The sequence below is a fragment of the Diabrotica undecimpunctata genome, chromosome 2, assembly GCF_040954645.1.
Source record: "Diabrotica undecimpunctata isolate CICGRU chromosome 2, icDiaUnde3, whole genome shotgun sequence".
Lineage (NCBI taxonomy): Eukaryota > Metazoa > Arthropoda > Insecta > Coleoptera > Chrysomelidae > Diabrotica > Diabrotica undecimpunctata.
The window spans coordinates 9,753,919-9,768,511 of NC_092804.1; the positions used below are offsets into that span (position 1 = coordinate 9,753,919).

Below are 14,593 nucleotides of genomic sequence, written 5' to 3' on the forward strand. Positions count from 1 at the left end.
CCGCGTACGTTCGTCAAAATCAAAGAAATGATCCTCTATGATAACGATTTGTTAGGTTCTGCTGAGCTGCGCGCACTGCAGAGCGATAGCCGTGTACGTCGACGGTGTGCGCTGGAATCAACTGCTATTTGATTTGGACGCAAACGTTCAGCTGAGCTCACAGCGTACATATCTATACCGAAATTATAATTGTATTTTTATATAGTTATTATTATTTTAATAATTAAGTGATGCCTACTAAATTTTCTCCCGAGGAAGATAAAAGACTAGTGGATCTAGTACAAATTGTAAGACAGTTCCAAATAAATCCCTGGAAAGTCTAAAATATTCTCGAAATTTTTCCTCGTTTTAAAATAATATTTCTTAGACTATTAATTTAAAAGCACCTTCTGTATTAAGACATGAAAAAATTTCGTTTACATTTATATTTGTTTTATTTAGATTTAACGTTATCAACTCTTCTTCTTTCTTCTCTTCTTGGAGTAATAAAATTATTGCGTTAAGTTTGCGAGAATTCATTTTTTTAAACGTACAACCTTTGAGAGAATAAACGTGAAACTAATTTCTAAACTTGTTTTCAGAGCGACAGAATATCTATGTGAATTAATCTAACAAACCGACTCAACCAAAACTGCCGTGAGTCGAGTACAACAGATTCTGCTGTATGTGTATGCTGTGCGCTACGCACTTTTCTAACAAACCGTAACTTTAGTCTGAGTACTTGTAGTTCGCTGGAGTGTTCTGCTCGGAATCCAAACTGAGCTTCTGGGACTATTCCTAACCAGTCTGTTTCTGATTTGAGTCTGCTTGGTATGACTCTTTCTACAATCTTGCTGACTGCTGGAAGTAAGCTTATCGACCTGTAGTTTTGCGGAAACATGAGGTTTTTTCCTGGCTTTGGAATTATAATGACGTGGGCTTCCTTCTATCGGTTTGGAAAGAGCCTATATCTAAGTATCGCATTTGTGATATTTGTTAAAAATACAATTGCTTTCGCTGGCAGATATTTTAGAGATCTGTTTGAAATTTCATCTAGACTAGGTGCTTTTTTCGGTGAACTATTTTTCATTAGTTCGTTTATTTCTTGTGGAGATGTGGGTGTGATTATCTCGTCTGCTTCTTCGGGCATTTCTTGGTGTTTGTGTCTGCTGATCCTTCGTTTAATGTTCGAATATCTGTCTGTAGTCCTAGGTTTTTAGCTACTACTATGTCTAGATGGGTGGGTTGAGCATCTCCTTGGAAATGGGCTGGTTCGGTGGGTTCTATGACCATGATATCGTCGTTGTTTACCAGATAGTTGTTTAATAGTCTTCCATTTCTATTCGTACCTCTATCACTCCAGTTTGTGAATCTTGCGTTTAGGTCTTCTATTATTATGGACGCCTCCTCTATATTCAGGAATGCATTTAGATCATGGTCGTTTATTGGATCTCGTGGCCTTACGTAAACTTCAAAGTCTCATGGCTTGAAAATCGTCTACTATTTTACTCCACTTTGTTCTTTAAATTTCATCTGCTAACAAGTTTACCTAATCTTCAATTTTTAGTTTAAATTTAAAATCTTATCACTTTTTTCTTCACTATTTTTTTGTTATATCTCAGCAGTATATTTTAACCTCAACTCTCTAATATTGTTAAAAGTTATCTCAAAGGTAGGATTTGTATCTCAACTACCTCACTATATATTTTTTTGTGTCACAGATGATCATAAGAAGGTTATAATCATAATGTGCTTTGTGTGGCTAAAACCTATAGAGTCTATTTGGTGAATTTACACGAGTTTCGAATTAAGTATATAAACAACGATTCAAACACCAGCCTTTACTGACCGCTTTTATATACGTCATCGTATACTAAAAAGGGAATCCATATTTTAAAACTGAAGATACAACTATGATTGTCTCTAAAACTACTGTAACTACTGAAGAAATTCAAACATCTTGGATACTAACATTTTTATTTATTCCACTATTTTAAATGTAATTTTCATTATATAGCAATAAAGTAAATAGTATATAGTTACCTGTGGCATATATCCAACCCTGGGTCCAGGTACTCCGCTACCAACTTCCCCAGGTTTTCCACCCAAAACCCAAATTTCGCCTCCATCTGTTTTCTTTCGCCCTACTATGCTGCTTAATAATGTAGTTTTTCCGCATCCACTAGCTCCCAAAAGACCATATCTAAAAAAGGTTTTCTTAGTAAGAAAATATTTATCATACTGTCTTATTTTCACCTCTCGCCTTTCAAACATTATGTAAACTGCTTTATAAATTTTCTGTGTGTGAAAGAAAACAAAACGTCCCTATAGTACATTTGAAAATGATTGATAGCACGAATTTTATAGCAAAGGTTTAACTACAAGGTTGATCAATGCAGAAAAAACGTAATAATTGATACCATCTTGTCTGAATTTTCACTCGACTTTAATATGACCATCCCGACAAACCACAAATACAATACATAATAAAATTAAAATGAGCAAAACCTAAGAGATTAAGCAATAACTGAGCAACTCAGTGATGGAAAACATAAAATCACTTCAATATAAAAAAACTAAAATGTCAATATTGCGTACCCACATTAATTTTTATAAAAATACTAACAATTCTGCATGTTATAATCACTTTACAAACACAACCTGTTAATCTTAACTATCATGATTTACAATCTGCAAAACACGTTCTGCCACTTGGAAATTTTAATAATTTCTAAGAAAGTTGAGGGCTTATAAATTGACCCTCTCCTTTTTAGAAATTGTAAATATTTTGTGCCTGTAGGTATTACGTACTTATATCATTTGTTGATTAAAATGACAACAAAATTTAAGACAAGAATTAAAATAAATTGGGATGTTTAAAAATTTGAGGTAAAACATAAACTTTTTCAGAACAATGCTGAATATTTTATTTTAGAAAATCTGTCACTGTTTTATTATGTTATATTGAGGTTTGTCTCACATGCAATATAATTTGTGCTATTAATTATTTTCAAATGTAATATAGAAATCAAATATCTGAGCACTGGACTACTTTTATATATATATATATATATATATATATATATATATATATATATATATATATATATATATATCAGGAAACAATCTACGTCGTTCTGACATTTCACTTACTTAATCGAATAAATCTTGTAAGCAGTTTTTTCCAAAAAATTTATGGACAACGAGAAACGACTATACGCTCAGTGTTGGCTTGTGTTGCTATTAGTCGTTGAAAGGTCAAGGCTTCACAATATTTAAGTGTATATTTATTTAATATATATAATCACAATTTTACGTTTTAGAAAATACTTACATAATACCCCTTTCCACTTTCATACATATTCCAGTTAAAACTTCCTTTTGCCCATATCTTTTCACTACTCTATCAACAAAGACAGCATAGTCGTCGTGCATTTTCTGAAAAAAATATTACTATTAATAAAAATTAATATAAATAAAAATTGTATAAAAACAAAACGCCTTATACAAATGCTTCATAGTTTTAAAAAATGTATTTGAAAGTGCTTTAATATACAGGGTGTTCGATTTAAAAAAAAAACCCAAGGTTTTCAACACTTTGTCTATCGAAAACCCATCCAATCGTCACTTGCATGCCGACTCTCATACTTTCATCATCCACCTTCATACACAGACAATATTTACCTCCCAACAAAAACTTTAATCTCTTGTTCGATCAATCAAAGACAACATTTCGAATGAAAAAGGATTTACGAACATTCCATTTCTGATGTCGATTCAATTTCAGCTCTAGATCAACACGATCTTCATACTGGTCACAAAATTGATTTTGAAAGCTTCAGAACCATAGTCCCCATCCGCTTCTATAAACCAAGAATTATCGGAGAAGCCATAGTGATTGAAAAAAGGCCAAATTGTCTTAATAAAACAGATGACGGCATCTGGTTACCTTTGACATGGAGAATGACTTTAACATCAAAATCCCGCCGTCAGAAATTTTCGCGCCAACCCCCACCCAAACCACGTCACCATCGACGGTACAAATGAACCGTCCGCTGTCCCTAGTAACAGTAGTGTAGTGATTAGTGTAGTAGTGTCTTTGAGCTCAGGAGACTGAGGCCTCAGAAGCCCTGAACAAGACATCAGAGGTTCGTATATTCATAAAATCTTTAGGTTAGGTTCGTATCAACTCGCGTTTCAAAAGTGTATAACCATTAGTGGTCTAACCACAAGTTTATATATTTTGGTCTTAACTTACGGTGATAAGGATTTAGCCATTGTGTTTGCTTTAGTTATTTTTTATTTTATCTCTTCTTCTATTTTTTGTGGCTGAGTAATTTACCTTCTAGGTACTCTGTTTCTATTTGGTGTTCAATTATTTTCTTTTGAACTGCTAATTTACAATAGATGAGGTCGAAGAAAAAAGACTAGACTGTTTAATAAATTCCACAAGGAAAACGAATTTCCCGTAGTTGGCTGTATACCATAAATATCAAAAACTTTATTTAAAAAATCAATTATAAAAGGTATAATAATATAAAAGAACCCTTTCGGGCTAGATCACATGACAGAACGTTTTCATTTCAATGTGGTTTAATACTTTCTAGGTTTATATATTTAAAACCACTAAATAACTGGGTAAAAACTCTTTAATCATAGTTAAATTCATTTTAAGTGACATTGTTGCTGATGTTATTCTAGGATGTTTAATTTATAAACGGAATTTATTTCATGGCTAGGGTTGCTGGCCCTTAGACAAAGTGTGTATGAGGACTTGAGTGTGTGTAGAACGGAAGTATGTGTCTAAATGTGACTATAGCCAACATTGTGTATAAATTAAATATGTTAAAATTTGATTAGGTACTTATAACAGTAGGAAACATTAATATGTTGGGATTAAATTAATTTACCCTGAAGGTTTGTTGGAAAATTATAGAAAGGGTATTGTAGAAGAGGTAGATATTATTTAAATAAAATATTTAATAAAAGTTTTGTAGGTTTTAAATTGGAATTTGTTGTGAATAAATATTTTTTAATAATTTCAATTATTCAATAACAATTTTCCATTTGATAATACCAATTTTTCAACTTGCGATCATCATTTTCAATAACCACTTTATAATGATTTATTACTCTCTTATTCTCGCTCGTTTTCTCTCTCTATCACTTTCTCTCACTCTTTTTCAATACCAAATAAAGTTTCCAATCTTAGAGCTTCTTATAAAAAATAATTAGTTTCGTAAGTTGTTTAACAAATAACATTATAAATATAATTGCTCATCAATGTAATCATACTATAAATAATAGTTATAATGACAATGCATATTAAATTATAATAGTCTCTAATACACTGTTTTCTGCTAGCGTAACCGTATGGTCACAATAAATGGCCCGTCTTAAATAATCAATATTTAATACATACAGCTACATATGCAACTGATAATACGACCACGCAGACTAGAGACATCTATTTAACGAATGACATACTCAATACCTGACCTATTTGCTGGCAAGGTCGTGTTATAGTTATTATAAAGCATCAAAATGGACGTTCGCTTTGAGTAAGTAATATTTTTTAGTCTTGTTTTTGAAGATATCAAGAATATTTTTGAAAAAAAAAAGGATCTAGAGGAATTTGTTTAAGACATATTTATACAATTTATCACACAAGTATTGTATCAAATGTGGCAGAGCTGGTAATATTTGTTTGTGACCGTACCGTCACATAGGGATCTTCTTCTTGATGTGCCTATCCGTTACGAATGTTGGCGATCATCATGGCAATCTTGATCTTATCTGCAGCAGCGCGAAAAAGCTGCACAGATGTTGTATTGAACCAGATTCTGAGGTTCTTTAACCAAGATGTTCTTCTTCTTCCTGGATCTCGTTTTCCAAATATTTTTCCTTGTAGGATGGCTTGAAGGAGAGTATATCTGGATTCATTTCGCATAATATGTCCGAAGAACTGTAACTTTCGAGATTTGTTGGTGGTCAGTACTTCTCGATTCTTATTCATTCTTCTGAGGACCTCCTCATTTGTGAACATAGGGATAATATTTGATAAATAATGGGTTTTTGTTTTTTCCTTTTAGACGTGGTTTTACGTTAGAAGAAGCTGACTATGTTATAATATGACGACGGAGATATAGAAAATGGTGGAACAACGGTGTTTATTTTGTCCTCCAGATGTTCATGAGGATACGGATGAAGATTCCGGCGACGAAGACGGTGGTGATTTAGTTGACAGTTTGTCTCATAGATAATTATTAGCGTCAGTTGAAATTCGAACAAATCGTAACAAAAATATGGAACAAGGAGGGGAAACCTCTATGAATGAAATAAAGACAAAAGAACCTGATGAACAGGGGAGTCAAATAAATGAAGGAAAAAATAAAAAAAGTAGAATTTCTAAAAAGAACTGAGATCAAGCAATGGGTACAAGAAGATTTGATACATATAAAAAAATTTAAAAACGTCAATGAATCTGAAAGTTATGAATTTTATGATATGAGTCCATTACAACTCTTTGAACTATGTTTCGATAAAGACATGTTTGAACAAAGAAACAAAAAAAATATGCTGCGTTCAAGAATTTTCCAGATCCAAATCTCTCCATTGACGAATTAAAACGATTTTTTGGAATATTAATTTTTTCCGGCTACCATCTCTTACCGGGCAGAACATATTTTTGGAATCAACAGGATGATATGGCAGTGTCATCAAATCATGTTGATCAAATCATGAAATGTATACATTTTGCCGATAACAGCAGAATTGACATCCATCCATCCATCCATCGAATGGCGCTACAGCCCAAATCGGGCCTTGGCCTCCTTCAACAGGCTTCTCCAATCATCTCGATTTACCTACAGCAGAATTGACATAACTGATAAAATGTGGAAACTACGCCCTATTATATAAAAGGTGCAAATTAAATGTCTTGAGTACTTTCAATCAACTCAGCACATGAATCAATGATCAAGTATTTTGGAAAACACAGTTGTAAACAATTTATCAAAGGTAAGACAATACGCTTTGACTATAAAGCTTGGTGTTTGAATTCTAAAGACAGTTATTTGATTCATTTTCAGTTATATCAAGGTAAACAGAATTCAGTTGATAACAGTTATGTAGAAAAATTTGGAAGTGCAGCAGCTCCTTTAATTCAAATGATTGATGATCTTTCAAATAAGATCCCACGTTACCATATTTATATCGACAATTTATTTACGAATTTCAATTTGTTTACAGAATTAAAACTAAGGGGACATGAATGTACTGGAACAATAAGACAAAATAGAGTTCCTAAGTGTTGCCCCTTACCGGACAACAAAGTATTCGCTACTAAACCTAGAGGTTCTGTTGATTATGTTATATCTAAAAATGATCTTAAATGATGACTTATCTTGGTCAATTGGATGGATAATGTTGTAGTTACTGCTGCATCAACTTGCTACGACATCAGTCCTCAAAGTTTAGTCAATAGATACTCTAAGCAACAGAAGAAAATTATTCAAGTACAAAGACCTTTGATTATTGCAAAATATAATACATTCGGTGGCACGGATAGAATGGATGAAGATGTGGCACGATACAGAATTGGCATCAGAAGTAAAAAGTGGTATTGGCCTCTTTTTACTGGGCTTGTAGACGTATGCTTTCATAACGCCTGGGTACTTTATAAGAAGTCCTCAAATGAAAGAAAGAAAACAGCTAATATAGTTTTCCATCCAGAAATAGCACAGATGAATATGCGGAAATATGGAGTTTCACATAGTCGTCCTGGTAAGTTTGCAGTAAGCAGGAATAGTCTGCCTATGAATAGAGTGTCCGACAATCTACGATATGACAAAATTTATCATATTGTTGTTTCAGTTTTTAATAGTAAAAGACGTAGGTGCGCTGGAGAAGGGGGTTCATCCGTGATACATACAAAGTGTAAGAAATTTAAGTGATTTAGGACTTTGCATTGAATGTTTTGACATTTTTTATACACAGTAGTAAATATATAATGTATATATAGGTAAGCTCCCAGTGTGACCATATAGTCACAGCGTTTTTTCTTATGTTTATAAAAAAATATTGATAAAATCATATTTTGTCGTTTATTTAGATTCATTTCATTCTCATTTGTAGTTATATTTATGAAAAAATATATTTATCGACATTCGGGTAGAAAATAGGTTAACCACTTTATAATGATTTATTACTATCTCATTCTCTCGCGTTTTCCCTCTCAATACCAAATAAAGTTTCCAATCTTAGAACTCCTACAAAAAATAATTAGTTTCGTAAGTTATTTAACAAATAACATTATAAATATAATTGCCCATCAGTGTAATCATACTATGAATAATAGTTATAATGACAATGCATATTAAATTATAATAGTCTTTAATACACCTGTTAAGAAGTGCAGCTAAGAAGTCATTTGAAAGGACGTGAGAAGAAAACCTTGAATTAAAAAAAAATCACTGTAGAAAATGCAACAATAATTATATTTATAATTGTTGATAGATTTTATTGTTTAAACCGATCGTGACAGAGCTAAATTGATATTAAATGCTAGTATAGCTTGAAATTGACGGTTAATGCAAAACAATTGCTGTAACAGAGTGAAGTAATTGGTATATCCTATCGTTTGTAATTTCATAATTAGCATCATTAGTAGCTCTAGTAGAGAGTTTAAAACGTTAAATTAACTTTTATTTGGAAATAATTTACACTAACTGCTTTGAGATTATCGACAATGATACAAATAATATCATTATTCTCCATGCAAGTAAGTTTTCCTCGAAATTTTGATTAATACAGGTATCTAACAAGTTTTGTAGTTAATATATATCTGCAGACTTAAAATTTCCATGACTTCTGCTAAAAATTAGATGTTGTTTTTTAGTTATTAGGAATTAAGGACAAAAAATGCAATTATTTCGAATTTTTACTTAACCATTAAAAAGGTACTTTGAAATAAAATTTCTAAAATTGTGTCTTTTAAAAGTTGTACAATTAATTTTTTGATTCGAAAACTGCAATTACTTAGCAATGTAAAATCGTTGATTACTTATAAATATTTTTTACACACTTGATATTGAGTCCAAAGTTGCATTTTGTGGTTTTTAACAAACCCTCAAAATTGCAGATCGATCGATCAATTAGTTCAAAAGTTATTCAATTTGTTTATACCAGAGATCTTTTTTGCAATAATATTAGTCAGGAACTCAACGAGTCTCCTTGAAATAGGCCCGTTTGATTGTAATATTTTCAGTTTCGATATTGTTTTCACCAAGTATTTGGAGGTGAATTTTTGTCTTCCAATCTGACATTCTTCTTCTTCTAATGGCACTACAACCCTTTATGAGTCTTGGCCTGCTTAACAATGTTCTTCCATTCTGCCCTGTCGGATACTTTCCTTCGCCACTGCCTGATGTTCATGGTTTTAAGATCCCTCTCTACGTCGTCTATCCATCTTTTACGGGGCCTTCCTCTTGTTCTGTTTCCTTGGCGCTTCCATCTCTGGACTACTTTTACAGCTCGATTATCTGGCATTCTTTTTAGGTGACCAAGCCAGTTTAGTCTTAGTGACTTTACAAATCTAACAATATCTGCGCTCTGCATTAGTTCATCCAGCTCATGGTTCATTTTAATTCTCCACGAACCATCGCTGCATTGGGTTGGTCCAAATATCTTCCTTAGTATTTTGCGCTCAACTATTCTCAGTTGATTTTCATCAGTGGTTGAGAGGGTCCACGTTTCACATCCATATGTGACCACTGGTCTAATTACCATTTTGTAGATTCTAAGCTTAGACTCACGATTCAGTAACTTACTTTTCATTATGTCTTTGTATGCATAAAAGCACTTATTACCGCTAAGAATCCGTGCTTGTATTTCTTGACTGATCTTGTTGAGCCTAGGTAGGGAAAAGTGGAGGCGTATTTGTAGGTATGATTGTCTACCTTCAGATTCTCATGTTGATTAGATTTTGTGTACTCCATATATTTTGTTTTGCTTTCATTTATATATAGACCAAACGTAGCAGCTTCTTGTTTCAGTTCTATAACTTTTTCGCTTAATACCCTTTTGTTGCGGCTTATTATGGAAATATCATCCGCATATGCGCATATTTGCATTGATCTTGTATTAATACAGCCGTTTATATCCAGTTTTCTAACAACAGCTTCTAAAGTTAGATTAAAAAGTGTTGTTGATGTTGATGTTATTGTCTAACTCCATTTTCAATATCAAAGGCCTGCGTGATATCTCCATATATTCTCACCATAGCTTTAGAACCCTCCAGAGTAATTCGTATAAGTTTAACCAACTTATCGGGTATCCCTAACATAGATAGTTGCTTTGATATCTTTTGTCGATCTACTCCATCAAACGCCTGTTTGAAATCGATATACAAGTTGAAAATGGGTATGTTATATTCAACACATTTTTCATGTATACCTCTTAACATATGTATTTGGTCTATAGTTGACCTCTTTGGTCTGAAGCCACAATGGTATTCACGAATCATCTCCTCTGAAAACGATTCCAGGCGGCTGTATATAATTCCTGATAATATCTTGTAGACGACATTTAAAACTCTTATGACCCTATAATTTCGTTTGTCTCCCCCTTTCTACATAGGAAGTATGATTCCTACTTTCCAATCTTCTGGGATGGCTTCTAGTGTCCATATGCGGTCGATTAGTTTATGGATACACCTCCATAGCGCATGTCCACCATTCTTTATCAGTTCTGCATCTGTGCCAGGTGCTTTGTTATTTTTTAGATATTTTATGACGTTTATCGTTTCTGCCAATGTTGGTTGCTCAACTAGTTGTTCTGCTTGGTTTCCTTGTAAAATTTTCTAGTCTCTCTTCTGTTATTATAATCTGTAATTTGTTGTATTTTTCTATTCAACATTTCTCTCTTTTTCCTTCTACATATTTTCTTTACATCTTTTCTAAGTTCTTCATATGCCCTTCTATTCAATCGGGAATCCCTTTGTAGACATTTCTGTCTAGCTATATTTTTGCTATTTGTTACTTGTTGGCAATATTGGTCAAACCATTCCTCGTTTCTTTTGCTTGAGGTTTCACCTAATGTTTCCTTTGCTATATTTGTAATTGTCGTTTGGATAACATTCCATTCTTCTTCAATGTTGTTTTGTTCTCCTCTTTCATTTAATATTACTTTTATTTTCTGCTGGTACTCATTCTTCTTTTTAGGATTTTTAAACATATATGTGTTCCATTTTCTTTGTTTGGCGCCTTTCTCTTTTCTTACCATTGATATTCTTTGTTTTATCTTCGATATAACCAAGAAATGGTCCGAATCGCAATTTGCGCCTCTATAAGTTCTAACATCCGTTACGGAGGTTGCCCATCTCTTAGATATTAAGATGTGATCAATTTGATTAAATTTATTAGTACCAGGTATCATCCAGGTTCCTTTGTGGATATTTTTATGAGGGAAACACGTACTAACAACTCTTAGTTTGTTTGCCATTGCCAACTGTGCCACTCTTATACCGTTGTTGCTGGTAATATCATGTAAACTATGCTTACCAAAGGATTCTGCATATATTGGCTCTTTTCCCAGCTTCGCGTTCATATCACCCAATCTGACATTAGATGTTTTAAAAAGGTCACTTTGTTATTATCGACTTATTATTAAAATAACTCTATTAATATTGTTATTATTAATATTATAAACGTCAATGTATCAAAAAAAGATGTATCAAAATAGATCGGCAGTTAACGTGTTAAACAATATATAATGGATATTTCTTTTTTGTAGATTCTTGCCTGTATTTCTCGATTAAAACACTTGATACTCTACATTATACTATTAAGACATCCTCCTAATCGATTGCCATTGCCATTTTTGTCGAACTTCGTCCTCCACGTCACTTTCCTAAAATTTCCCAAATACGTAAAAAGGAATTCCTATAATGGTAAAATTTCGTGAACTCAATTGCCACTTTGTGTTAATAGCTAGACGAGCTATTACGTACACCCAACAACATTTAGATAATCAATTTCTCCGACACGGGACGGGGCCTGACCTTCTTTTCAACAGTTTCTTAAACATATGACATAATAATTTAGCACGGTCTCTGAGTAAGCACAATAAGTACAAGAAGCTTCATGTTACACATCAGTAAGTACAATGCCAAGAATGTTAAAAAAATTTCGGTACCGAAAACTACAATTTTGTCAACTAATTGTTTTGTTTTTCTGTCACCGTCAGTTTGTTTTCTTTCGCAATAGTTTGGCTTCAATTTCTACTGTTGGTATTTTGGATTTCTGTCTTTACATTACATAAAATACATACATACATAAGCTGTATACTTCCATAGAAATTGTAACTTTTTTTGACTTAAAAATCCTTTTTTGGGTGACAGATCAGCCCATTCTTAGTTTTAATTTTATTTCATACCATCTCATCTGTCAGCAGTTTGTACAGTAAAACTTCGAATAACGGACTACTTGGGGGACGGGGTGTCCATTAAAGCCGAAAGTTCGTTATATAAAAATATATTTAAAATAAATCAAAAAACTTTTTTTAAATAAAAAATACAAAATACAAACAAAATTATATTTAATTGTCTTCGGACATTCGTTGTGAAGTGACGTTGCTGTTGATATCGACGCGCTTGCTGTCGGTAATCCTGTTTTGAAAAAGGAGTCAAGTTTCGTTTGCACTTTCAATTTTTGCTGTTTTTTTAAGGGGATAATAGGATTTTTTATTCTATTTTAAAATCGAATTCCTAAAATTACGAAATTGCGTTGAATTCAGTTGAACTTCGTTATCTGATTAATAATCAATAAATGTTATTAGATCGTCGAGATGCGATCTTACCTCTGATACCAAAAACTTCATTTTTGGCAGTGTTGTTTTGTCGTCTACTTCCATCTTCATTTTTTAGATTTATAACTTCTTCTGCTATTTCACTTTCGGTCATGATGTTATACCCAGTGTTACCTTCATCTACTTCTGGCTATTGTAAATGTTCTCCAGCATTAATAAATATTGTACTACAGAAATCAGTAACTTCCAACCCTTTTAAATCTATATCTGCATTTTGGCGATCAAACAAATTCTTCCAACCATTTTTTAATGTTTGCTCTTTCGCCTTCTTCCATGCTGCAGCAAAATTAAAAATTGTTGATTTTAAATTATAAGATCTTTATTTTTGCAAGATACGCAGCCCTCTTGTATTATCTGCATTATCTTCATTGTGCAATACAACCATTACTTCATTCTAAAACTTTCTGCGATATATTCGTTTGGTTACCAAAATGATTCCCTGATCCATGGGCTGAATAAGGGATGTTGTATTTTTTGGACAAAACATACAGCTAAAGTTGCCATCTTCTGAACGTAGAATATTTTCAGAGGGGTGAGCAGGAGCGTTGTCTAAAAGCAATAAACATTTCACCTCTTTTGGCGGTATTCCCAATTTCTTCTCTTGAAATTTTCTCACTGAACGTACAAATTCTTTGAAAAACCATTTTTTGAAAATATCTAAGGTGAATCATGCCTTCTTACAGCTATAATATGAAACGAGCAGATGATGCAGTATATCTTTTAAAACTCTAAATTTATGAGATTTGCCAACCATTACAGGAGTTAAGTTAAGCTATCTATCTGTCCATGCTGATTTTTCTTCCAGAATTCGACTTTTCATATTTGGAGGCTTGTGTGTCTGCAGGCAAAGTACGCCATAACAAACCAGTTTCACCAGCATTGTGAATCTGAGATTCTAACAGCATTTCGTTACTTATATGTTCTAATAATTTTTGTCTAAAAGGTTCCATTTCTTCCTTTGGTGCTTTTGAATCTTCAACATAAATTCTTTTATTTATGATTCCGTGCCTTTCGCGAAAGAGCCAGAGCCATCCATCACTTGCTCTGAATGGTATGTCCATATGATTTGCTAATTTAATTGCAGTAGATTTCAATTCGACTGCCCTGACCGGGACCCCAATAGAACGTTGTTGGTCGTACCATTTTAAGATTGCTTCTTCTAGTGAAGTTCACGAGACAATTTAATTCGTTTTCTGAGATTGCTGTTCTCTCCTTTATCATACATTAATGTATTTATTTAGCTTTAGTTTTTTTTATGTCCAAAACAGTTTGCTTTTCTGCGCCATAAACAGTGAGCACTTTTTTTTTATTCGTCACCGCTTTATTTATAAACATTTAGGAACAAAAAAAATGCTTTTAATAATTTTTAACAACATTTTAAGTTTTACTAGCTTAAATTGCAAAAGTATATAAACGTAAAGGGTTATTGAGCAAATCTCTGGTAGTATATTCGGGGAAATGGGAATTTAAAACAATTCAAAGTGAAATTACAACTTCAAATTTAATTATCTTGTAATATCTTGAAAGCTATTTAACATAAATGGATGTTTTAATTTTTATTAGCTTTTCGTGTACTATATAAATAAGCAATTAACTTTTTTATTTAAATTGCAAATTAACTAATTAATTTGTTTAAATATTTTATCATTAACTTTTTTTACAAAATAGTATTTTGTATACATTATTTTACATAATTTACTATTTTTCTTGGGAATAAGCCACAACTTTAAAATAAGTTTATTTTAAT

The 14,593-nt window shown here is 32.5% G+C and overlaps 1 protein-coding gene across 2 annotated transcripts in view; it reads right to left on the minus strand.

Annotated features, from left to right (window-relative positions):
* The window catches only part of LOC140434157 (ABC transporter G family member 23-like), a 64,466-nt gene that overhangs the window by 36,573 nt on the left and 13,300 nt on the right, over positions 1–14,593 (minus strand). For both annotated transcript variants that reach the window (XM_072522222.1, XM_072522223.1), the window contains exons 2-3: positions 3,314–3,417; positions 2,023–2,182 (exon numbers count right to left, since the gene is read on the minus strand). In XM_072522222.1, coding sequence (XP_072378323.1) covers positions 2,023–2,182; positions 3,314–3,414 — 261 coding nt within the window. In that variant the 5' untranslated portion in view covers positions 3,415–3,417. The remainder of the gene's footprint in view (positions 1–2,022; positions 2,183–3,313; positions 3,418–14,593) is intronic.